This window comes from Notothenia rossii, assembly GCF_949606895.1.
Source record: "Notothenia rossii genome assembly, chromosome: 6".
In the NCBI taxonomy this organism is placed as follows: domain Eukaryota; kingdom Metazoa; phylum Chordata; class Actinopteri; order Perciformes; family Nototheniidae; genus Notothenia; species Notothenia rossii.
In genome coordinates, this window is record NC_136909.1 from 79447400 (window position 1) to 79474138 (window position 26739).

At 39.1% G+C, this 26739-nt stretch overlaps 1 protein-coding gene across 2 annotated transcripts in view; it reads right to left on the bottom strand.

Moving 5' to 3' along the window:
- Positions 1-26739, bottom strand: part of LOC307042301 (inactive phospholipase D5) — a 53225-nt gene that overhangs the window by 13917 nt on the left and 12569 nt on the right. For both annotated transcript variants that reach the window (XM_079686123.1, XM_079686124.1), the window contains exon 2: positions 3413-3549. In XM_079686123.1, the coding sequence (XP_079542249.1) occupies positions 3413-3549 (137 nt within the window). The remainder of the gene's footprint in view (positions 1-3412; positions 3550-26739) is intronic.

Genomic DNA, 26739 nt, shown 5'->3' on the forward strand with positions numbered 1-26739 from the left:
GACGTATGTGTGTTGTTCAAGATACTGGTCTTAAACAACTCCCGAGTAAGTGTTGAGTCTTTGCACTCAATTCACAAGTCAGGACCCAAGTCCTAGCATTTGAGTTTCCAGAAAAAAAATGTCATCAATTCTGCCCCCCCCCCCCACCCCAAACTGCACCACTGCAGAGTTTTTGTAAGCAAAGTCGTTCTTTGTGGTTCTCGCTTTAAATTCAATGCTTGGAGACTCCGAATTAAAAGCATTAACGTGTGAGTTGATTAAGGAAATTAAGATAAATGAATTGCTTGTTGGTACTCTTTTTTAATTAAATAACACACTTTTAAATCTTTGGTAAATATTTATGCATTACTGAATCATTGATTGTTCTTTCAACACTTTTAATTCATAAGTTCCCTTTGCTCAATAGTGGAAGAAATGTAATATTTAAACTGCAATGCAAAATGATCTGTCTTAAAGCGTCACAACATTTTCGAGATGCAGCAACTGGGCTTTTCTGTTGCTTCAGCCTTTCAACAAGGCAACTTCAAATCAATCCTAACCTGCTTATTATCTATCTGACGCCAGGCAATTACACACAATTGCACAATTCATCAGACTGTCGGATGGACCTGCGACTGCTTTGCTCCAACAACAAAGCAACAGACAGTCTTGTGAAGCCTAGAGAAATCATGTTTTACTGCAATCCTAGCTGAGGTTGTTGTTCATCAGATGGAATAGGAATCAAATTGAGGTTCTGATTGTATTAACATACAATTACATGAAGTGTGCATCATAATGTATCTGCTTCACTGGGAAATGTGTTAATTCAGATGAAATAGCAGCAGGCAACCCCAGGTCTCCTGTCCCTGAGATGCAAGCATTAGCACTGCTTATTATGCAGGAACAAATAGATAAAAGGGAAATCTGCATAACAAAACAACCAGCTGCATGAGACATGTCTGAATTACAACTTTACAAACACAACAACTGCTGAGTCATTGCAGCTAAGAGGCTCAGAGAGAGTGTTTTAATGGCATCAAAGCAAGGCAAGAGAGAAGCTCAGCCTGCTGCGTGAAGATGAAGAAGAAATAGTTATGAATTCTATTTGTAAGTTAATCTCTTGATCATTTTCAACCTTGTCGATTCAAGGTTGAATACAGACTCAGAAGGGCTTTACATGCATTTCTTTGATGAATACCTATACCTTAAGGAACTTAATTGAGCACGAGTAAGCCTCAGTGAACCCCATTATAAATGCCTCTCATAGTCACGTAGTAATCCATCACTTTTCCCATTACGTACTGGAACTTGCTTTGAACCAAATATTTTAACTAAATCATCAATCATGTTACAGTTGCACGCGTTTCAGCTCTTTCATAATGATACATGTCACAGTAAAACTTTATAATTAAGGCAATTGGATATAAAAAAGAGTGCAAATTGGGAAAGAATGTCACTACACATTTCTGTAATGAGTTTGAGTATTGAACTGCCCATAAAAGCTGATGAATCTGTTCATTTCACACTCATTCCAACCCAAAAATATTTTCTCTTTTTCTTCTCCCTCCATCTGGCTCACCCTTCCTCCCTTCCTCGGCCTCATATTCATCTCCCATTCAACCCCTGAGCTTTAGGAGGCCTTCGTAACAGGAGAGGAGTCCAAATGTAGCTTTACAAGTTTGCATTACACTTTCAGCTGTAAGTGGAAGAGAGAGGGATTCCGATAGAGTTCCCTGAAAGGTTATTAAATGGCTGATTTGGGGAAAAGGAGGAAGAGAGTAGATGGACACGGACATTAAGAAAGAGACAGAGAGGGGGAAGTAATTCAAAGCTGAATGGTAAATTGGATGATACAAGTCTAATGGGGGGGAACCAGTAGGAAGTGGAGAGCAAGGATTGCTGTATCAGAGAAAATGACTGCTGATCAGCCACCAGAACAAGCTGCAGTGGATTTCTGTCTGGGGATCCATTTGAATCTTGCTAAAGAAACTATCAGAAGAGCCTGGTAATCATTTCAGGTAGGGGGGAGGCTACAATAGGATTAGGGGAAGCACATTTTTTTATGAATTGGGGCTACTTGACATGTTCCATTTTTTACTTTGAGACGAGTGTCAAACTCAAGGCCCGGGGGCCAAATCCGGCCCGTGACTTCATTTCCTGTGGCCCCACAAGAGCTTGCAAAGAATATAGTATGTTTATTATACGCTTACATGCAGATTTACAGAAGCACGTTGCTCATAAACTACATGTCCCACAATGCATCTCAAATATGAGATTTTTCTCAGAATCTGACATCTTTCAAAAATAAATTTTTGACTTTTGACTTTTTTGCCAGAATTTGGCTTTTCTTTTTAAATCATTTTGTGACATTCTCACTGAGGACACTTGCATTTTTTGCCCTAGACTTCTGCTTTCAGAAGTAGTTAATTATGAAGTTATTGTAATATAGTACAGTATTTTATATATATTAAACATTTATAAATGTATTTTGAAATAGTCTTAAAGTTACAACCGGCCCTTTGAGTGCAACCATAATGCTAATGTGGCCCGAGATGAAAATGAGTTTGACACACCTGCTCTAAATGAATGCAAGCACTGCTGCAATGGTGTTTGCAGCCTCTACATTGCAGTCTTCCTTTCTAGTGACAGTGGCTTAGAGCTGCTGGATTGCATAGTGTCACAGACTGGACTTGATTTATGGTTTGAAACTGGAGCTAAAAAACAATCATTGTTTCTAGCAATGGAAGATGTTGGAGTAAGTGAACAGGTAAAGTACAGAAATGCACAGAGAGCAAGGCCAAGGCAAAATGGGGAATGAAATATGGGTTTAATTCATAAATGCTACGGACACCAACAAACAGTCCCAAATAATGTCGACCATAACTTGAAAAGCTCTTTGTCCTTTGCTTTTCTGCTTTGCACCAAGTTTATCCTACATTCAGTCAACTTGGAAGGAAATATTTTTAAATAATTTTGATTTAGCAAAAAATATAATACAGATTTTAATGTATTACTTGGTTAAGGTTTGACGTAACTTAACTGGGTGTATTGAAGGGGGGGAAAGCACAGGGAGGGGTGTCAATGCTGAGTTTCTCAAGAAAACAAAAGAAATGCTGGTTCATCTGGAAAAAAAAAGTTTAACCTCATTCAATTTTGAAAGAAAAGCTTTAACTCATTAAATGTTGATACGACACGAAGTAGGCACACTCCCACAAGCACAACCATGTGTAGTGTTTTGAACAAAGCCAGAACCATTGAGAACAATTGGAAAATAGTATTTTGCCCACATACATCTTTACAGAGCCCCTCTATTCCTGTCTTTCTTCTGTTTTGTTTAGTCATGTTTTACTTGTGTAGCATAAATGGACAAAGCTACAATCTTATTTTTGGCCAACCCTATGTTGCAGAACGACCTTTGTTCTGCAGCACTCACCTGCAGTTCCTGCTACAGTTCTCCTCTGTGATCCCGTCTTCATCGTCACCCCAAAAGTCCACCGCTGAGAACATCAGTGCCACCAGCACGGCGAAGCAGCAGACCAAAGCAAAGATCACAATGCACTTCTGCTGAGACTGCAAGAGAGAGGGAAAGAGAGCAACATTGATTTGAAAAATGAGTTTCCTACTCTTCATCACTACTGTGGAAACAAGGCCCAAGTGCCCCAACCTTGGCTCCCATTAGGCCCCTGCTCCGGCTGACACAACTTCTGATTTAATGCACAGCTCAGCAGGTCATAACATGATATACAGGGGAATTTAACACAAACATTTGAGGACTACGTATGACCTTGCAAGGTTAGGCTTTCATATAAAGAACAGGGCAGAAATGAGAAGAAAGAAAAGAGGGGAGAAAAAAGAAGAGAGCAACGAGAGAGAGAGGGGGAGAAGAAAGCATATAAGAAAACTAAGCAATCAATGGTGACATCATTAAAGCTTGGGTAGGTAACATTGGAGAAACCAGCAAGATTTTAAAAACTAGTATCCAACTAAAAAAACACAGCCCAGTGTTGAAACTTTTTTTTCAATAAAATGATAGCTAGCTGACAGCCCCTCTGTCCAGGCATCCATCTAAAGCCGCTCTGAAATTGTCATAATAAACGTAAACAATGAACATGGCTATTGCCAGTACTGACAGCGGTTAAGCTAGCAGCTTGTGGCTCTGGTAATGCACAACGGGTGCGCAGGCAGATGGGCAGGTACGTTTATATTATACAGACCAACGAACTATATTTCTGCAAAAGCCACATATAACAGATTTAGTTTTCTCTAGTCAGAGCATTTGGTTTGTGGAATGCTGTCGGGGTGTAATGCTATGACATAGATTCATTTGGATTGTATTCATCACTCCCTGATACTGTGGTCATTATGAGGCCTAAACTATGCTAGTAGTCAATAGTGCAAAATGTAAGCTTTGAAATTGTTTCGTTCACAACACATCCACATGTTCCAATTTAAAAAGGCAAAGAGTGTATTATCATATCATGCTGTTATGTATTGATTATTTCTGTTTGTTTTGTACATTTGTATCCATCCTGGACACAAAGTAAGCTTTGCAGGTCTATCACATTCCGCCTTACTCGTGCTTGCAACATGTACAACATGTTTGACCCAGTTACAACTATTTGTGAGACAATAGCAAATGTATCCTGATCCCTATGAAACCTGCCATAGAGCAAAACTAATTATCCTTGAACACAGCAGATCATTAGCACGGTCAACGAGACAAACTCATTATCCTCAGAGACAAATATCATATCATAAACCATCGACCTTGGAGAGCTACACAAACACAACGCTCTGGTTCTTTTATTGTGTTTATTGTAGCTACACACATTCATGCTCCATAGGTGGGGTTTAAATGAATCTAGCAGCCAGTCAATGGGGTGGACCAAAGAGACACTGGCAGAGATATTAGAGGTTTCACTCTGAGCTGATGTCAGAGCTGGGAATAGTGTTTCTGTTTGCTGGCAGGAATATATTGTCTAATTCTTATATGCAGCCACTAAAATGTTCTTAGGGTCGATTACAGCATGGAGGCTGAAGGGAGCACTGTAAGGCTCCTTTTTAACATCCACAGAACTGAGTGGAGAAACGTAGGAGAAGGAAAGAAAATAAACTGCCTACGAACCTCAAAAAGCTGCAGGCACTTAACAGAAGCATACTCAGCGAACACTCACAGGGTAAATGGAGGTTCAATCAAATATGTCACTCATCTGCCAGACCTTAAATACTGGATGAAATGCAACAAAAGATGAAGGTCTACCTGCAGGAGAACCAAGCAATGCATGCTTCTCATATTTCCAGTGTTTGTCTAACAACAGCTGCGTTCGCATGTAGTATAAGGTGTGTGTGCATCATGTAGCATAATGAGATACTGAAGAGGTACAATTCAAAGTGTGCAGTAGTGATGACTGTTACCTGACACCGGAGCAGCTCAGCAATGGATCAATACACCTACAATTACAGGATGTAGTATGTCTTACAATGACTGGTTAAAATTACCAAGGCTCTGTTTGAATCTCTGTTCAAAAAGAAGAAGCATATAGGCTGGTAGCTTGTTCCTTGAATTGAAATACTGTCAAACTCAGTGAAATACATCTTCAAATATGAAAGCTAATCTATCTGCATGGCTAGATCCAACTAGCCGTACACGTCTTTTTTCTAATTTGGTTGAAGTGACCTTTTAAAAGTGCATTTATGTGAGGAATAACTACTTGAGGTGAACCCTTTCTTTTTCAAGGATGTCATCAACAAGACAATGTAACCACAATTGGACAAAACATCAGACAATACAGATTTGAGAAATACAAACGAATGAAAAATAGATAAAAAATAAATAAAAAACAAGACAAATAAAACAAAATAAAGAGATTATACTCCAAGCAGAGCAAGACAACTGACTGTTGGATAGAGCAATAAGAAATTAAGATAAAAAACATAATTTGGAGTTGTTATTATCACTAGGTTCAACTAGGATAAGAAGACCATCAGGGTAAGCTTCAAACATACATGTGAGTAATACATTCCTCCCCATATTGCTGCCTCACTGCACACTGCTTAAGTGCTTAAACATTTAGTCAGTTTGAGAGAGCAATGACTACAAACATCAAAATCCCCCTCAGATATTTGTAAAGCTTTTATATACAAACAATTTGTGCTCTTGTCGGAGCTTTCAAAAGGCATTTTCGCTGTTTACCATTCCTTACAGCAGTATATGCCAGGAAATTCAAATCATATAGCAAAGATAGCCTTGAGTGGGTAGCACAAACAAGAGAGGCATAAATAACGTGATTTAGGGAGATTGCTTGCCTGAATGTTTTAAAAATGCTTCCCAGGGTCCATCTAGAAAAGGCTGCGCAAGGTGGATGGCAGAGTGCCACACTGCACAAATACAGGCACTGTTACTGTCTTGCACACACACACACACACACACACACACACACACACACACACACACACACAGACACACACACACACACACACACACACACACACACACACACACACACACACACACACACACACACACACACACACACACACACACACACACACACACACACACACACACACACACACACACACACACACACACACACACACACACACACACACACACACACACACACACAGAAGTGAAGGCCAGACCAGAGAGAGTGGATGTTTATATCCTCAGATCAGAGGCAGAAACAGAGTCCTCCTCTCTGCCAAACCTCTTCTAAGTCTGCCATTTGCTACCTGTTTTTGGCATATTCTACTCATACAAGTGAGATGGAAAACGATCCTTTAGTTTTAGAGCAGATAGTCTTGTTTCTTCACCGCATACTGAAGCAAAGCAGAAGGAATGTTTGCAGTGAGCTGACGGTCTGTGACCACGATGCAGAGGCTGCCAGAGGTCATGGGGCCCCCTGTGGCTTTGGAAGCACACCCAAGAAAAAATCTTGAGTGTGCCTATAGAGAAGCAAAATGAGTGTCTTCACAGTGCAGCCTGAGTAAAGTGTCAGCGGCCCAATTATGTTCTTATGAGCTCTTCCTCTTTGCCAGAGAACAAGAAACCATGCTGCTCGGAGGGAAATAGAAGTCTACATCACGCATCCTGCTCTAATTTGCCTTGTGAGGGCTCAGAGCGCTGCAGATGTTGATGTCAGGAGGACAAGCAGAGCACAAGATCGCCACAAGCCGGGGGACAGGATGAGTTTCGCTGCATGGCATTTGAAGTGCAGCCAGATTCTAGTCATGCATACAGATTTGTGTTAAGAAGATCAGCGACAGACAAGGAAAGGGAATGAAAAAGAGGATGAGAGGACGCAGGTGAGGCTTCTGTCATTGCACTGTAACATCGATTGATTCAGGACTGAACAAAGATCAAACATTGATTCAGAGCAGCCAAAACTGGTGCAAAGGAAATGTAATAAGCATGAGTATATACAGACAGTGAGACCGTTTCTATGACTGGAATCAAACACGATGTTGCTCAAAATACCTTTTCTTTGTGTCACTGCTGGTGACATTAGGCATTTTGCTTCCAGATCAGGTTTGGAAGAAATACTTTCACACACACAATTACAATTTATGCATGTGGCAACAAATCACCAGAAAATATACAACCACCGATTCCGTTGTATGCAGATCACTATTCTCTGTATTATTTGGACACTCAGGATGTTGAGTGTATATTGAAAAGACTCTGCTAGGGACTTGTCATCCCTCTCTCTATCCCCAGTTTCCCATCTTTGCTGTATACATCTGCAGTTTAATCACATTTGAGTTGAGCAACTGGCCCTCTGAGAAAAAACCATGTTGTCCTGTGTTCTGCTCATCCTGCAAGGAGAAGCAGATGGTCCCCGGATCTGCTTGGAAACCTGACAACAACTAATTGCCCAAATAGTGACAGTGCTCAGTTGTACTCACTCACACATGTTTGCATGGAGAAACACATTTGCACATGGGATTATAAAACAATTTTCTTTTTAAATCTTGCCTCACCCTGTGTTGTGAAAGCAGTTCATGAAACATTAATGAACTGTTGATGATGTTTGTGGCGTGAAGGTGATAAATGTGTCACAGATACTGAGACTTGTGACAAGAGAAGGACACTTGGGTGCAGATAATTATACATCCCACAAATGGATGAAGTGTAAACAATCTTATCGTGATTGTTTACAGATAATGTAACCTTATTTGTTGCACTGTTAAACATTGAATTTCTAAAGAATACCATTGAAGAGGTGTCACTAACGCAGGCATCTTAATATCTGTGTGTGTGTGTGTGTGTGTGTGTGTGTGTGTGTGTGTGTGTGTGTGTGTGTGTGTGTGTGTGTGTGTGTGTGTTGTGTGTGTGTGTGTGTGTGTGTGTGTGTGTGTGTGTGTGTGTGTGTGTGTGTGTTTTCAGTGAGTGTAGCAGCCACATTATGTTTGTTCTTGAGCCGGCAGTGAATTTAAGCATCAGTTTAAAGTAAATCCCTTTCTCAAGCGCTAATCCTGTGGATAGTGGTCCAAACATAGCTGATGTGATGCCATGGTAAGATATTTCAAGCACAACTACAATCATCTCTTGATTTAGAAAACCTTTCATCTGTCCAAAACATCCGCAGATTTCAGATTTTTGGTGTCAGCCAATAGGAGAACAATGGCCTTCTTCACAGGCTCTCTTTTTGCACTGTTAGTCACACAGGAAGAGGTTTGTTTTATAAAAAGCAGCTCGACTGACAGTAAATGTAAACAGAACTACTTCTATGAAGGGACAAGAAAAAGTGCAGATTTTCAAAGTGTAGCTGTAATCAAATGCTACAGTGTACATGTATTGGATGTATGTATTACATTAATTTTGTACTTTACTTAAATACCAGAGACGTTTTAAGCTCCCAGTTATGTGTTATTTTCATTCTGTATTATGTGGACACTATACCACCTACTGTTATGTGAATCTTTGGATAAAGACTGTTGAGATTTTACTTATGAGGAATTTTCACAATGCTGCAGATCCTGACTACACCGTCTCCTCCACACACATGAAAAAATAAATGTAATGGTTATCATCTTACAGTGGCATCATTCTATTCAACATGTCTCCCAGCAGGGATCTGGAGAATGCAGAGGATATAGAAGATAAAACACACACACACACAAACATACAAGCACACACATACCACACAATCACTTACCTAAGCTGCCCGGCAAAACTGCAGCCTTAGCTTTTCTGTATTTATTTATTTATTAATTTCTGTATTTATTCCTGTATTTATTCATACATCTATTTATTTCCGTATTTATTAATTTATGTATACTTATGTCATGTTCCGTCCTCCATAAAAGTGTGGATCAATCACGTAAACAAAGCACCACCTCAGTGGCCTAAAGCGTTGGCTTAGCTTCTGGCCATGGTCTGGTAACAGTTTCAAATCAATCTGAGCAGTACAAGCTGCTGTAGAGCTCAGTGGCTATAGCAGGTAGGCTACTCCAGATCACTGAGGGACTGTGGTACAATATTTCAGGCTGAATTTCTTTTTTAAATGTGTCTGGCAAAAAAACATAATTACAAAAATAAAAAGTTCCTTAAAAAATATTCACTAAAATTAAGCGAAAACATAAAACCTGTAGCCTACGCAGCGTCCCCAGCGCAAACGACCCGCGGTGCAGAAAAAGCAATTTCAGGCAAAGTGCTGTCATGCTGTGTAAGTCACTGCTGAGGAGACATTTTGTGTGTGTCTATATGTGTGAGTGTGTTTGTGTGTGCTTGGGGCATAATGCTGGGAATGCAGTTCATTTCCGACTGTATGCTCTCCCTCACACACTCGCACACTTCTTCCTCTCGCTGTGTAATGAGTTGAAGCAGAGTTCATAAAGGTATGCTCGTCCTTATTCTTTGTTTACTGCCGCAGTCTGCGTCTGTGCTCTCTCTGTTGCCTCTGTTTCTCCTCTGACTGTTCAATGTATTCAATCATTAACAGTACCACAAATAAAAAGAGAATACACACTCAGCATAATATAGTGAGGATGTTCCTGTTCAAATTGTCAGTGGCAGCTTGACAATTTAAATGGATGAGTGGATTTATGCATGTCTTGTCTGTAGCACAAATCAATAATGTATTACTTATTTGTTTTCTCTTGAATAGTTATATTAGAAGATGGACACTACTCTCATATCTGAATGGCAAATATGATCTTTCCATCTCTAAAGACATATTCCATTTTCTCAGGCCTCTTCAGTATTATTTGTACCCTTTCACCAGATGCCTTTTTTCTAGATACCAGACCCTTCCACTTCCACTTCATTACCCTAACCTGAGCTTCCCTGCCCATTTCCCCACCTGCACTTCCTTTCCTCATTAGCCCTGCAGTACTTAAACCAACCTCTACCCTTTTCACTGCCAGTTTTTCAAAATGACCATGTGCTGCACATATACATTTATGTAAAAAACTGAAAGTGCTGGTTGTGATCCTCTACCTGACCTATTGGACTTTGTATTCCAATCCTGCCCCTTTGGATTTGTTTTCCTCCCTCGACCCTTCCCTGCTTAGTGACTGTAAGTTTAGCTCCTTCACTAAATCACTACTGATCCTGTCTACCTTCCTTTGGCTCCTTGCCTCAATTATGCTACAGCTAGCAGCAGGTTAGCTTAGCGTATGCCTAATAGCACCTCTTTAAGCTCATCAATTTAAATGTTATATATTTCAAATTTCACATAATGTAGAGCTATTATTTTCATTAAACTCCATTACCAATTGTGTTGGTGTAGTTATGTTGGAAATTGGCTTCCTCATCCCCAACCAAAACAACAATGGACACAGTCAATTTGGAAGAGTGTTCCACTAATACAGGCTAAAAAAAGTTCATGTAATTTAAGTCACATTAGTTCAACTTGTCTATACCCCCCTATTTATCCTATTTAGCTGTAGCATTTTAAAAGTTTACATACGAGTTATATGAGCAACAGATAGAACCATACAGGTTGGTCATTGTACTTTTGTTTCAATGGACTTTGTTACTAAAATGACATTGGTCCAAAATAGAAAATGCTTAATATGAATTTGTGTGTGCATAGTTTTTTTTTTTTTTTAACATGCAATTGGTATTATTTATATTGACTATGCAGTTTTTCAAACACCTGTGTTGTATGTAATAAGGCCAAAGGGGGGTTTACGGGGGGAATCAGGGGCGGGTTCTGGGCTTTTGTTTTCTGCTGATGTTGAGTTAACTAGGGGGCTCCGTAGTTAACCGCAAGTGATTATATAAAAAGAGTTGCTGACTTTCATATTTGTGTCATAATGGTCTTTAACTCTTGCAAACACTAAATGCATTTGTAAGCTTGTATATGAGTTGATGTTATTGTCAGATAGTAATAGTATTAGAGAAACTAAGGTTATCATTTTTATTTGAGGGCTCCAGATAAAGTAGTATCACATCTCTCTGTTAACCAAGATAAGTCAGTGTCATTACAGGCTGTACTTTATTGTACTTTTAGAAAGAGGGGAAACACTGTCTGGTGGTTAATATCTAAGAAAAGACTGTGCTGCTCTTTCGTGCTGTCACAGCCTGTCACCTTTTGAGCCGCTTCCTGCTCCCACTTTATGAAAAGTGCACCTCTCCAGAGACAGTGTGCTCTCAGTTCCTCTCTGTGTCTGTCTGTTTGGGTCTCTTGAGTGAATCCAGGGCTCCAAATGCCCTGCCAGCTGGATGAGCAGTCAAACCGATCTGCGCTTACACAAGCACAATCACAGAAGCTTAACACTGTGAGGATGTGACTTCTTGATAATATGGCCCTCGACCAGAAACACAGTGCTATGTTAATGAAGATTTTGTTGTCATCCAGGTCAGGGCTTTTTAAAAAAACGATATACCCAACTGGTCATGTATGTAAAGTTAAAGTTTTACCCTTTTTCATGATTAAAGATGGGGTAGGTCATTTTGGAGAAACCAGCTCGAGTGTGCTAGAATTTAAAAATACACAGCCGGAAAAAATCTGCCACTTCCTTACAGAGCCCCTCCTCCAACACACACGAACGCGCACATGACCAATGAGGGCACGAGATAAGTTTGTGCACAGATGGAAGGCTGACAGGCAGGTACGCCATCCAGTTACTTTAGCCGGGCCGGCTCAGATGATTGGTCGTGCTTTTTACAGTACTATAGCTTCCACAGATGAGATTTTTTAATGGATTTTTTGTCAAAGCACTTAAGATATTCATTGCTATCGGGATGTTAAGAGCATTCCATGGAATATAACAAAAAGTGTATCTTGAGCCGGTTTCTCAAGCTTACCAACCCCACCTTTAAGAAATGTCTTCAAGACTACAAAGCAAATCCAGTTGACTTTGAATTACAGAGTGCAGTAGCTGGTTGGCTTAGGGCCCTTTTTCCATCTCTGGTTAATTTGAAAAAAGGAGTGATCATCTCAGCTTGACGCCACTGGTCAAATAAAATAAATAAATGGATGACCAGATTCTTGGCGGTTAGTGTGTAATGGCTGGAAGCCCAGGCATGTCTTTGAAGATTTTCCGCTATCAGTCTGTTTGACAGAGCTGTCAAGTGTGTTTGTGCATCTGCTCACTTTGTGTCGATGACAGTGTTACAGAAGCTTTGACTATAATATAAAACCGACTTGTGTTTGTATATTACACGTGTAATTCAATGAAAGGTTATCTCACGTTGACAAGAAACATGACAGCTTCTATGTTTCCATATCACTTACTTTCCTAAAATGAATTGAGATTTAGTTTCACTTCACTCTTCCAGCCTGGCATTGTGTTATACGACAGATTGGGAATTGCAATTATTTTTGTTTTGTTTGGTTTTGTAGAAGTGAAGTATCCATCACAACATCGTAAATGTGAAATGGATTTTTGGGAGCGGATAAACTGCTTTTTTTCTGAAAGTTAGACGAGAAGATGAAAACAAATCTTGTGCCTATATATGTAATATGAACCCAGAGCGAGGAGACCATTATCTTAAAGTAGTTAAGCTCATTTTAATTGAGTTTATCTAAGCTTATCTTAATTTTAAGAGAAGGAAACAGCCAGTCTGATTCTCTCAACCTCAAAGTTGGCAACGACACACCTGAAAGCTGCTTCTTACAACTGTGTCTTTATTTACATTTATACTCCCCTTCATGATGCCTTATTGCTCCTTAATGTTAATTAACAGTCTGTCATGATGTTTTTATGCATTTTAATCTTGCAAGCTGAGATGTGATTAAAAAACATAATCACACACCCAAGGGTCCAGATGGCCTTTTGCTTACAATGGATGAAAATTGATGATGGGAGTTTTATTATGGACAATAGCTTTTCTTTGGAATATTTTCTATGCTTTAATGGGCAAAGACTGACGGCCCCATTGTTCTTTCTTTATAAAGCCCTTTACGATGTTGTTCACAAAGTAAATGGGTAAAAAAATAGACTCACAACATTATTCACTTCTCTGTACTTCATCTGCCTGTCTATACACCCCCATGTGTAATGAAAATGTTATAGCTAACAGGAAAAAGTGCCTGGCTTAATGCCAATTTCTTACTTTTCACTTTGTCTGAATACACACAACATCGTTGAGGTGAATCAATAAAACAGGAACATCATCCATCTTTATGACAAGTACACACACAGGAGGGTATGATCTCGAATACAGAAGGGGAAAGGCAGCATGTAGCACTTTAAATTAAATGCAACAAGGCGACAACAGCATTTAATCAAAAATCCTCTTCCCTCTTCCCTTGTGCCATATTTTGTTTTGTTTTGGATACTATGTTTATGTAAAGGATGGCAATGTGTTTTATTAGTCAAATAGGGGAAAGTTTCAACATTTCTACTAAGTCCGAGACAACTTTTCTCTCTGCAAAATGTTCTTGCTTCCAAGGTGCCTTATAATGATGCTACTAATTATTATAAATCTGTGTGAATGCAATCACATCCGAGCAGCTCCTCCTTTTCCCATCTCCTTCCTCTATAATGTTTTACAATCAGCCGCTGCTCTCTGCTAGCATATTATAGAGGACGAACATCTGTGCACTGAATATTCTCTCTCAGTGAAAATCGAGGTGCTTTGATTGGGTCCCCGAAGGTTGAATGTTTGAAGGAGCTTTTGTCAAGTGGTACCTCGCCAAAATACTTTCCATAAATGACATTTTTATGACAATATCTTAATCTTAATTGCTTCTATTCCTTGTTGGAAACAGCACAGGTTGAATTGTATATCCTTACCTTTTTATAAAATCAGGATTACAAATGTGTAAGCAAAGGTCACAAAGTCATGTCTTTGTGACCCCTTGACGTATCTTAATCTAATATTAATGTCCATTTAGCACTGTTTTGGTCTCCGGTCTCTACCCATCTACACATCTGGCTCTTGAGCTTTTAAATGCTAGGCAATGTTCAACGGTTTGTCTCTTACATTGTCTTACCTAACATTTGGATAACATGTAATATAGATTTTTTTCCTTGACAACAAACAACGCCAGGGAGTGGAGACATTTGACCTAAAAGGTACATTTAAACTATGAGCTGAAACAGCTGCCTGCTGGGAAATGTAGAGTCGGCAGAAAATTCTCCATGGGATTGCCATTATGAGCAACTCCATAACAATAACTCCAATGTTAATAACATATTGATGAGAGTAGCTTTACAGTAATAAGTGAACCTGACATTGGGGACATGTAGTATTTGATTAAAAGTAATTGGGGAGGAATTTCACATTAAATAATGTTTCTTTCGTACGTGTTCTGTATTCAGTCATTTGTGTGCTGCAGGTTTCCACAAAATGCAAATGCTCACACCGCTACACAAACTCTGGACACTTGAGTTAGATGTGACGCTGTAGTCGTTTCCTTTTGTTAATTCAACCTAAGTGACAGTGTCTTTTGGTACGATCCAGTTTTTGTCCCTGTGTTCTTGTATAACACTTATAAATAAAGTTGATCTAAATTGAATTGCTCCTGTGTAAAAGAAAGACTTCTCCTCTATAGAAACTGAAGGCGAGGCCATCCATCACGTCTCAGGCGGTCTGCGGACGAGTCCCAGCCGCTCCAATCTCTCCCAGATTTACTCTGGCAGTCATGCAGCCCCATACCTACACTCTATAAAAAAACTCATCAATTCCTGCTCACCTGGGATCTCTGCTCTCGATTTATTCTTTCCGTCTCTATCTGCACTCTTATCCCTTGATCTATTCACTGATTCCCACATGGGGCCCATCGACACTGATGGTTAGCGCATTGGATTGCAAAGGCCTGCTGCAATCATCCATCGTCCAGGTTAATCCGACAGGTCATGTATTCACAAGGGAGGTTTGGATAATTGTGTGTGTTATTCATGCAGGAAATGTCTCTGTATAGCAATGAAAACAGTCATTTAATTGCACAGAATGCATCCAGCCAGTTTGAGAGTAGATGATGTCTGGAGGCAGGAACAGTCTGTGAGTGACTGATGCTCCTTTCTATCCGGAGAACACAAGAACTGATGGGTTTCTGCGATAATGAGAATGGATATGCCTCTGGTTGGATGTGGACACTTGGACCAGGAAGGATTAATAGTGGAACAATAGGTGCAATGAGTGTTGAGAAACTCCTTTTAAGCTTACCGTTATCTTCATACATGCCAAAATTAATCTCATTTACTAATAATTGACACTAACAATTGTAAGAAATTAAAATCAATGTTTAATGACGTAATTTAGATTAAATATTACGGGTTTAATTCTGAAAAAAACGGAAGTTCACGCACACTCTTAATTTAAAACTTTTATTCTGAAAATTCTTCATCTCCGGTTAGCATTAGCATGTGGCTAATCTTACGTTTTTGAGAAAAGTGAATTTAAGGTGAAAATAACAACACACTGACTTTAACACTACATTTATTGACGCTGAGATGTTATTATTGCTGAATATTAAATGAATGTACAGTTTTATTCGAAAAAGCTTTATTGAAAGACAATTCCGTTGTTCATATGACGTCACTTCCGGTTTCACGCTAACAATGATTACAGTCGTTAAAATGCATTAAATAAAAAGTCCTGAATGAGAATAGGAGAAGAAAAGGAGTGTGGAGTTATACAATGAACACACAACGTCTAAATCTTCTGATTTACGCGATATCAGACACAAGAACTCGAGGAGGGAGGTCTCCCTTTCTCCAGAGCCGCCAATGAGAGGAGGAGCCAGGAATTGGATACTAGCTCGCTTCACGTGGAATCGATCTCTTCTTCTCCCTCACGAACATGGTGCTGTGTTCCTGATTTGCTCTGTTTCAAAACCACGTTACGTCATTAAATTACATCATTTTGAACCTTTTCGAGACTACATAGTCTCTTTTTAACCACCACGTTCTTCTTCACCATCTAACTTCTTACTCAAACTGATGGCACTTGTCCCTGTAGCCTGTTTTAAATTGAAGTTGTCTGCCACCAGCTGCTCTTGCAGTAATAAGTAGTGTACCTTTCTTCCTGTCCCAAATGTGCACAATGTTGTGACTGCTTTTTGTTTACTTAGTTGTGTTCTCTGTATTTTATATGTCTGTGTTATGTGTAAGAACGTACCTCAATGTTTTTATCTGGTTAAATAAAGGTTAAGGTGAGGCGATGCAGTCTGTTCCCCCTCACTGTAACTTTTGGCTGACCTTTTCCCCATGTCCCCGACCTTTTCAATAACTGACTAAATGGGGAAAGGTCAGTGTCTATCTCTGAAGACAGACGCTAGCGCTCGCTGCATGGCCTTTAAGCGGACCTGTAGGGACTGATACACTCCTAAAATGCTGCATGTGTGTGAGGAGGAGACCGTAGGCGGAGGGAAAACGGGAGATAAATCATGATATTGATTCACAAAGAGAGGATTACAACATAAAAAATATGAATTAAAGGTTATATCTCATAGAAAACAAGTAGTCTGCTACTGTTTACTATACATTTGCCAATAATGTGAAAAAGATTTAAAGCCATGTTGGTTTTTAGTGAGTTATTTGTGACATTTGAAAATACAGTAGTCTTAAAATGTGTGTGTTTGTTCTAGTTAGTGTACTGTATTTAAAGTTAGAAAAATTGCATTTTACTGCATAATAATAAGCTATATTTCCCTTTGTTTGTTTCAGGGAAAGCGTTTAATTCAGAGACATTTTATATTTCTTAGTTTTCAATAGCTGTTGAACTGAACTCATGTTTACCCTTGTGCTACAACATTTCTTTGCAGAGCAGACCCATTGAGACTGAGTCCTTTTCTTTGCATTGAATGTTTTGTACAATCTGACCAAGGCTGTTCCTTCCTTCACAACAAGTCCTTGCACTTTCAATATTACTAAACCAAAGCTTACATTCATGTACCAAGGACATAAAGATGTCTGTGTGAAACAGCTGCTTGTTATATCATCTTTTTAAAACACAAAACTACATATAACAGTTGGCCTGATAGCATTCCTGAAGCCATGATATCATGACGGGAATCTTGTTGATATCATGACTGATATACCAAGATATCATGTTAAGTGTTTATGAATATAGACCCTGATTATAACCCATCATTTTCATTACCATGATGAAAATAAAACCACATTGAACTTAACAAAGCTTTATTTCAACACATCTGTAAATTAATAACTTATATTATCAACCTGTACATTACATTACATCGCATTTAGCTGGCGCTTTTATCCAAAGCGTCTTAGAAGATACAAACTTGAAGAAAACAGAATCATATAAGTACACCAGGTTTCATACAGCCAAAACATTTCAAGTGCTACTCAACTGGCTTTAGATAAGTGCTTTGTTAGTAATTGTATTGCTCAAAGTGGAGTCGAAAGAGATGAGTTTACATTAGGGATGTAACGATACCAAAAACTCACGGTACGATAATATCGCGATAAAAAGTCCACGGTACGATATTTATCGCGATATTGAAAAATAAAGGGAAAAAATTTGATTTTTTAATTTTTTTAAATTTCTTTATTAAATAATAAATCTGATTTGTACAGCATTTTAGTAGGATAGTAGTATTTTAAAGTGTCAACAATACAATAATCAGACCCTGCAATAGAATAAATAAAGTTTCACTTTAGTTTTTCAAGTAACTCAACTCTAACTCACTAACTCACTCACTCAGCATCATCAAGGTTATCTTTTAGGAATATGAGCATGTCCACATTTCCAGGTAGAAGCTGGGATGTTCGGGCGTTTACAATATCCCCTGCTGTGGAAAAAACTCTCTTGCTTGGTGCTGATGTTGCTGGAACAGAGAGATATGCTTTGGGTAGTGGGTAAAACTGTGCATTGTCTCTCCACCGCTTCAAAAACAATACCGTTTTTGCCAAGAAGGTGAGGCTTATTGACAGGGCGAGATATAAATATACTGTTGGTACTTGTCAATGTCTCTAGCTATGTACATGTAGCCCCGTAAATACGATGTCCTTTTGTGTTATCTGTTGTTTTATGTTCATGTTGTAACCATGTTGGACAGGTCTCCCTTGAAAAAGAGATCGATGATCTCAATGGGACCATCTGGTTAAATAAAGGTTTAAAAAAAAAAATTATAACAAAAAAAAATCGCGTTAGATTTTGTCAGTCTCACGACGGTGTTGAGAGATCTATTTAACGCGATATTCGATATATCGTTACATCCCTAGTTTACATCGTCGCTTTCTCTTTAAATCAGCATCTTAGTCATATGCACTGCTACTTTCCTTATCCAGGGCTGTTCCCATTGATCCCAGCTATAGGCTCTTAAAATCAATAAGTCAATTATAGAGCCATTCAAATGACATGAGAGCCCTGCTGACCATGATGAGACCTGAGCACACCCTAACTTACCCAATTAACCCTCTCTCACTCAATTCAGTCTGCCCTGTGTGTGGCTTTCTCCTACCCCTGTCTTAACCCTTAGATGCATGGGTCTTTTTTGACCCGGTGAGGTTTTCTTAGAGTATCTTTGTAATTACATTTTTTTATCATATCATATTCCAGCTATTCCTCAAAAAACATGTTTTAGATATCATGCCATTCAAATTTAAAATTTAAATGTTATATATTTTAAGAAATTTTAGTTTTTGTATTACTACCCCAAGCTTATAAGTGGGTCAAAAATGATTTTCTATGGAATTTCGTATTTTTTTCAAAATGTAAAAAAAATGTCGATAATTATAAATAGTAAAAAATTAAATATAAAATATTTCTACTGTGAACCAAAATATAATACTAAATATTATACAAGTGATTTTTCTTAACCAAAATGACAAACATGGCATAAAAACACATATTATTCAAATACGGGTCCTTTTGGACCCACTTATGGAAGAGTAGGGTCCAGTCACTCGTGCATCTAAGGGTTAAAGCTGTGACACAAAACAGCTCTGCCCACATTCTCTAATCCAAAGACTGTTTTCAGCTCTGCTGCTCTAAGTATTTAATATATTCACAGCCCTGAATGGTTTGGAAACAGTGGAAAATACTTTCCTTTTGTTGCCCTCTCAGCAATATGGCTGAGGAAAACATGTGTCAGGAGTTAACAGCTTCTGCTTCTCTGTCCCTATTAGACTCTGTGTCTTCACTGTAGAGTTTAAGTACATCCAAATCGAATCCTCTTAATTGTATCCCTTTTTCTGAATGTAAGAGATTGAAACAAATCAGCAATATTTGCATTTTCATTTGGTTTGTAACATCACTTAACTGACCTGCACTCTTCGTAGAAAGCTAGCTATTTAATTTTCCTGCTCCTAACATCAGACTGTATGCTTAGCAAAATATGAAATAAAAAATATACAGAAATATAAATGTATTTAATTGATTTATTTAGCCTTTATTTATACAGGTGTAGATCTCATTGAGACACAAGGTCTCATTTTCAAGAGAGACCTGTTCAGTGGTAACACTACCACACAAAGTTACAGACAGGACACTAAACACAGAGGCAACACTAAAATACAACATCGTAAAAAAAGTAGTCATTGAAAAATTGAACATTGACGCATCATTCCAGTTAAGTTTTTTTATTTTATCAGCAAACAGTAGCTCATTTTCACATCCAGCTGTTTATGAAGAAGCATTATGATAAGACTTTAGACGAAAACATGTTTGTATTATCATTTTCTAATGCCTAAATGGTTTTTAAAGCCTATGGTCCGAATCACCACTCAACATCCAACAAGTTTCCTTTAGTTGTGTTTATATCTGATTGCACAGTTGGACTATTGGTTCCCGCCCGGCAGCATTTGTCCTTTCTTTGCTCTTCCCTCCACAGCATACAAAAACACATTCATTTATAATGAGTAATACGTTTAATCTGGTTTTAACGGTACAAATATACAATTGTATTTCTTTAATCCACATTTCACAGTAGCTTATTTAACTGTTCCATAGTTGCAATTGCTCTTTTCTCTGTTAAAACATGCCCGAAACAGATTACGTTGTAAGAGTCACTATTCCCTCCATCACACACAAATACACACAAACCCAATTTAAACTCCTCCACACAACCCTGAGCCAGCATTTTATCCTACTGAAGTTTATATACTTCTAAACAGATCTGATGCTCCAAGCTATTAATAATGTAACCCTGATATCAGTCTTACAACATGCTCCTGCTGGTGTAGCGATACATGAGATGTGTGCTTTTTGTTGACTACAGTACTCCAGTTATCACAGTGTTATCATCTTACTAAAAGTAGATGTTTTTGCAGACCCCTTATTTTTTCTTCCACACGTCCGATGGCGTTTCCTGCCACTGCTCGCCCCATATTCATGTCAGCCAGTGTATCATATTGCCATTGGGCATGTCAAAACCAACTACACTGCTCGTGCTTTTGTTGTGTCTGACTCCATGCATCTGTGGTGGAATCAGCAGGAAGTTCAATTACACTGGCTCAGCTGCTTTATACAGACCGAGGGATGGTTTACTGAGAAGCATATACACACACCCAGTCCAGCTCACACATCCTTTGTGAGCCAAAAGTGTTTCATTAAAGCTCTGCTAGTGGAGCTGCTTGGTCTTGATCCCTTGACAAGCCACAGGCCTCGGCTAGGAGAAGGAGATAGTGTCATGGATAGATTTGTGATAAAAGCTCAGTTCCAGGTCCCCTCTTGTTTAATATTGACTCGGCTTTTGATGGACAAGAGGCCATTAGTAGCAGCTTCGAAAACAGGATATGAACCAACCAATCATAAGAAGATATGTCCTCTATTTAAATGTATGGTAAAGATTAGAGAATATTAATTTGAATCCTTATGTGAGCATTCATTATTATTAAAACCGTTCTGACTCCATATAAATCCTAAATTACTTTTGTTATTACTTTGTTAATTATTTGCTGGATTGCCATTACACTTGGCAAGTGCAGCCTCTCAAAGCTGCTAACATTACAGTTGTTTATCTTTGAACTTAACATTAACTAAAGTACTTAAGAGGCATTTGGCCCTTTAACTGTCTGTACTGCTGGACATTGATATGCTGCTTTAGCTTTGTGCTAAGTTTTACCTTGAGAGGACTGTATGACTGGAATTGAATTGTGGTCATGGCCCTGACTGTCAGCCTTCAGCCTTCTGGGATGCTGATGCTCAGAGTAATGAGCTTGCACTTTGTAGTTTAGTGGCAGAGCTTACTCCAGGACAGGCAGAGAACTTTAAAACCACAGTCTACACTTTTCTGCTCTGTTCACTGCCACAAAACCACCTGCACATCATCTGCAGTTCTGATATTAAACATTTTGAGATCAGTTTGGAAAATGTTCTCAGCCCCTGAGAGAAAATTTAAGGTCTTCTTTTCCTTTTACCTGTGCAAGGCATAACCAGGGAACCCGATGATAGACTGTGGTGGATCACACTTTAGAAAATTAATCTTTAATAATTGACTTTCAAGTTTAAAACTACTCTGATCTAAAGGGTGAAACTATATCGTTTAATCACCTATATGAAAAGAGTTTCTTAGTTTAGTGTAATAAGGTGATGTGTCATGCTGATTGTATAGAAAAGCTTTATTATTATGAGGGTAATATGTTTAAAAAATAACACAGCCGTAACATTTAGATGTTTCTCACAGTAGAGGTCTAATTATTAATAATTGGGGTCTAATCAATAACCACATGGATGTCTCAATTCCATTCTGGACCAGAAAGCCATGCCACATGTGCTAGTGTTGTGCACCGTCAAAAGTCAGTCATGTTTCATGTTATTCTTGTATTGTCTTTCACTTCCTGTTTTGTTTTTTCACTCGATTGTCACGTCTCATTTCAGGTTCCTTGACTTCCTTCCCTAGTGTGTTCTCCCGCGCTCATCAGCCCAGCCCCTCCCCTGATTGTTTCAGCTGTGCCCAGTTATTTCCTGTTTATATTCCCCTGTTTCCCGTTGTTTGTTGTCAATTCGTCTTGTCCTGTCCTCATGCCAGAACTCTGCTCTTCAGCGTTTGCTTTGGATTCAAAGCCTATTTTTGCTCCTGAAACTTATTTTAAAGGTGGGGTAGGTAAGTTTGAGAAACCGGCTCGAGATACACTTTTTGTTATATTCCAGGGAATGCTCTTAACATCCCGATAGCAATGAATATCTTAAATGCTTTGACAATAAATACATTAAAACATTTCATCTCTGGAAGCCGTAGTACTGTAAAAAGCACGACCAATCATTTTAGCCGGCCCGGCTAAAATAACTGGATGGCCTACCTGCCTGTCAGCTTTCCATCTGTGCACAAACTTATCTCGTGCCCTCATTGGTCATGTGCGGGTTTGTGTGTGTTGGAGGAGGGGCTCTGTAAGGAAGTGGCAGATTTTTTCTGGTTGTGTATTTTCAAATTCTAGCGCACTCGAGCTGGTTTCTCCAAAATTACCTACCCCACCTTTAAGTTTAGTTCCTCACGTTGTGAGCGATTTCCTTTTGTTACCTGTTGTGCAAATAAAGTATATCAATTATACTTTACCTCTGGCTCCCGGGTCGTGCATTTGAGTCCTTATCTTTGTGTATCCAAGTTCGTAACAACTAGCCTGTATGAATGAACTTGTCTCTTGGATTAGACTCTTCCACTGCACACAGTTACATTTAACAACCTATGTTTATTAATGGTGGAATTACATGTAGTTCTGCTAGTACCAGGCTTTCAATATTTCACATAACGGGTCACCGATTGCATTAGAATGCATCAGAGCTGTAGGTAATGTGCTGTTGTAAAGGTCCCATGTCATGGCCATTTCTAATGATCATAATTCCATTGTTGAGGTCTACTGTACTAGAATAGATTTACATTGTGCAATTTTCCAAACTCACATTGGTTTCACATATAGTATCTCTGTATAGTATTCACTCTCTGTCCTAAACGGCTTGTTGGAGCTCCTGCCCCCCCCCCCCCCCCTGTGAGCCCAGTGGCGATCTGCGAGACACATTGAAAACCAGCCCGAGCGCACACACACACCCGCAGCCTGGCTGTGAGTTTGTGTGTGCTCACACACAGACTCACAGCCTCGCCGCGTCCCGCCGTCTCAGGCTGAGAAATCCGCAGAGCTGCAGCTGATAAAAGATTGTGTGTGTGAGGAAGTCTGCGTGACGTAACTATACCCAAATGCGTTCTGGGGCAGCATAGACAGGTAATTTCTGTGTTAGAGCTTTACTCGCTACAGGCAGTACTTTGAGGGTTTGTGACTCTGCAGACTGTTTACATGCATAAAAACCTTCATAACACATAAGGGGATGGGTAATAACCAGAAAAGCATGACATGGGACCCTTAATAAATTGGCTGTGTATAATGTCTAAAATACAGACTCTCTGCAAGAGTCACTGTTCACATTAATCATCTTTTTCCAGATCACTGCACATCTTTTTAGGACACATTTGTAATTCTCTGCATGTTCACCACCCCTAGTTATTTTTGGTGAATTTCATGTAGCTGTTAATTGCGCAGTGACAGCAGCGTAATGAGAATTGATGCAGAGTGAAGCAGTCATGAAATAGAGGAGCTCCACAAAAAAACACTGAACAACAGAGACATTAAAGTGACAAAAGCTCCTGTACTGGAAGCACACTGAATATCAAGGACAAACATCCCAGAATCTGTAGCTGTGAAAATGTATACCACTGGTTTCAAAAACAATGCCATCTGTCACATAAACAACAGCTATAAACCTGTAAAAATGATACTGATGTATTATTGCTGTAGTACAATTTAATCTGGCTCACCCCTCCCTCAAATCTATCAAGGTAATGCATATCAATACACAGATTTCTGAAATGTGTATATATAATACACGCTGTAAAAGTGATCAATGATCAATTCCGGTACGAACAATGCCCAACAGAGTCAACATCCTCTCCTTTCCTTCACATCTGATGTTCTCTGCTAAGATGTTGTTGTGTCCTGAGAGTGTGCCGTTTGTTTTGCCTGGTTAAACCCTTGTTAGCACAGGATGATGGATAATGTGTCAACCCACACTGCAGATTTGGTGGTTTCATGAAGAGATTGTGTGTGTGTGTGTGTGTGTGTGTGTGTGTGTGTGTGTGTGTGTGTGTGTGTGTGTGTGTGTGTGTGTGTGTGTGTGTGTGTGTCCGAAGAGGAAAGCGATGCTACTGGCTCCAGAAGTATATCTATAGTGACTGGTGGCTTGTGGGACTTTATTTTGTACCCACACAGGCATATTTTATCTACTACCACACACACACACACACACACACACACACACACACACACACACACACACACACACACACACACACACACACACACACACACACACACACACACACACACACACACACACACATACACATACACATACACACACTCTCACTGGAACAGGTTGTGACTTCCTTGTGTTAATGTAGTCCATATGAATAATTGATCAAGCGTTTCTGTTTTTGGACGTGGAAAGCAAAAAGAGCAATTCTTGTTTCCTGGGCTACTTGAAGAAAAAAAAATGTCATAACATCTGTGTAAGATCTTTACTGATGCCTGACTGAATCTTAACCCTTTTATGTTCCCAAAGGAGATTTTAAATGGTGTTTTAATACAAGTGACCTCCAACACTCCAGCGAACACCCGTTATGCAGGAAAGTTCCTGAGTGTTCACTAAATACTACATTACCCATGAGCCATTGCAGCGTGTGTTGAAGTTTTTATTAGTTTATTGTGAAATTCATAATGTTTGTATCCACTATGATGCAGTCAAGGCGCCACTTGACACTAAATGACCCTGTTTTTGTGATGATTATTAAAAAAAAAAAAAAAGTTCAGTGGTTTTGATGGCCTTAAAAAACATCTGGATCTGAAAGTCAAACTTCCAGGCAAAAAAAAAAGGCAAATACATTGAAAAGTGTGTTAGTGATTATCTTAAACAGACTAATTTATTGTTAATCCTGGGTTATGTTTCTGTAATAAAGTAGTTTTTGGTTTGATATTTCGCAATGGTTGAAATAATACTTTATTGTACAGCTAGGTAATTTTATTTTTGTATAACCAAGAGACAAAAAATTCATAAAGGCATATATCAGCTAAAATACTTCAATTTGAATTCAATAGAGACGCGGAAAATGAATCACAAAAGCTCCTCAGGTTAAACCAAATATCTCCATATGCCTGGATCAGACTTTGATACTGTGAGTCCAAGGATTTTATATTATTTCTTGACAATAGCTCGCCTCTGGTTACGACTACTATTTTTCCTTTTGTGCTAAGCAGAGCTGTAAAACAGATTTGTATTTTCCTTTTTCTGTATTGCAATGAAATGAAAAATGCCTTCTCCCGCTTTGTGCTTTTGTCATCAATTGTTGTCATCACAACTTTAGCTATAGTTTTTATCAGAAAACACTCTGCACTACAACACAACCAAGCATTTTGACTTATTTGTGAACAATGACGTGAAGAACTTGTCACTGGATTGCATTGACATAATATGTACTTTGGAGGGATTAACTAAGGCTTTTAAGTACTGACTATTGCAGGTTATCCATTGTGTGGTTCTGTATGTACAATACATTTTTTAATAGAAATGCACTTACTCTTTAGTAAACATCAGTCAGTTTTGCATCATTAGTGTGTAGTTTGATGGATTCAACAGGTAAAGCCAGACAGGGAGAGTCGATACAGTACAGACAACATCCACCAAGAAAATATCCCTGAATCTAAAGCTCTATCCGTCAGTGTAATGAAACCTTTTCAAAGAGGGCTAACCAGAAATGACCCAGCATTGAAGAGATATCACGTCCAGTGTACACGCTCTCCCTCTTTGTCTGTCCCTTTGTTTTTGACAAACAGTGCAGGGAGCCAGAGGTTCAGTTGCCATGGATACAATTTGAGGTGTTTTGGGCTCTCCTGCTGGCTCTTTGCACTATGGTCTGATGGGCTTCAGGGTCTGTTTGTCTGTGTGCATCATGTGTGTCTCTGTACTCGGCATATTGATGCTGTCTGCGAGCAGGAATACTAAAGCCATCTCTTCTGTCTCTAATCTGCTTTTCACCACTTCCTTTTCCCTTCTCTACAGTGTTGTATTTCTAATTCTCTCCTAACCCTACCTTGTTATTCTCTTCCTCCATTCACATCACACCCCCCACTTTTTCCTCCAGTCCTCCCCACTGATAGTCAGTCGGAGCAGGTCGGACTTGGACAGCCCATTTTGTCTCTGCAGCCCACTTGTAAGGCAGTGCTGTGTGCACACATCATGAAAGACTGATGGGACTATGAAACAGAGACGATGAGGAGGAATCAGAGGGGAAGAAGGAGCAATAGTAAAGGGAAAACCTTGGTGTAAAGGTCTAGAGATGATTTGTCTTTGATTATCTTGTGGATAAAATGACAGTTTAAAACAGTTACAGTAATACTCCTGCG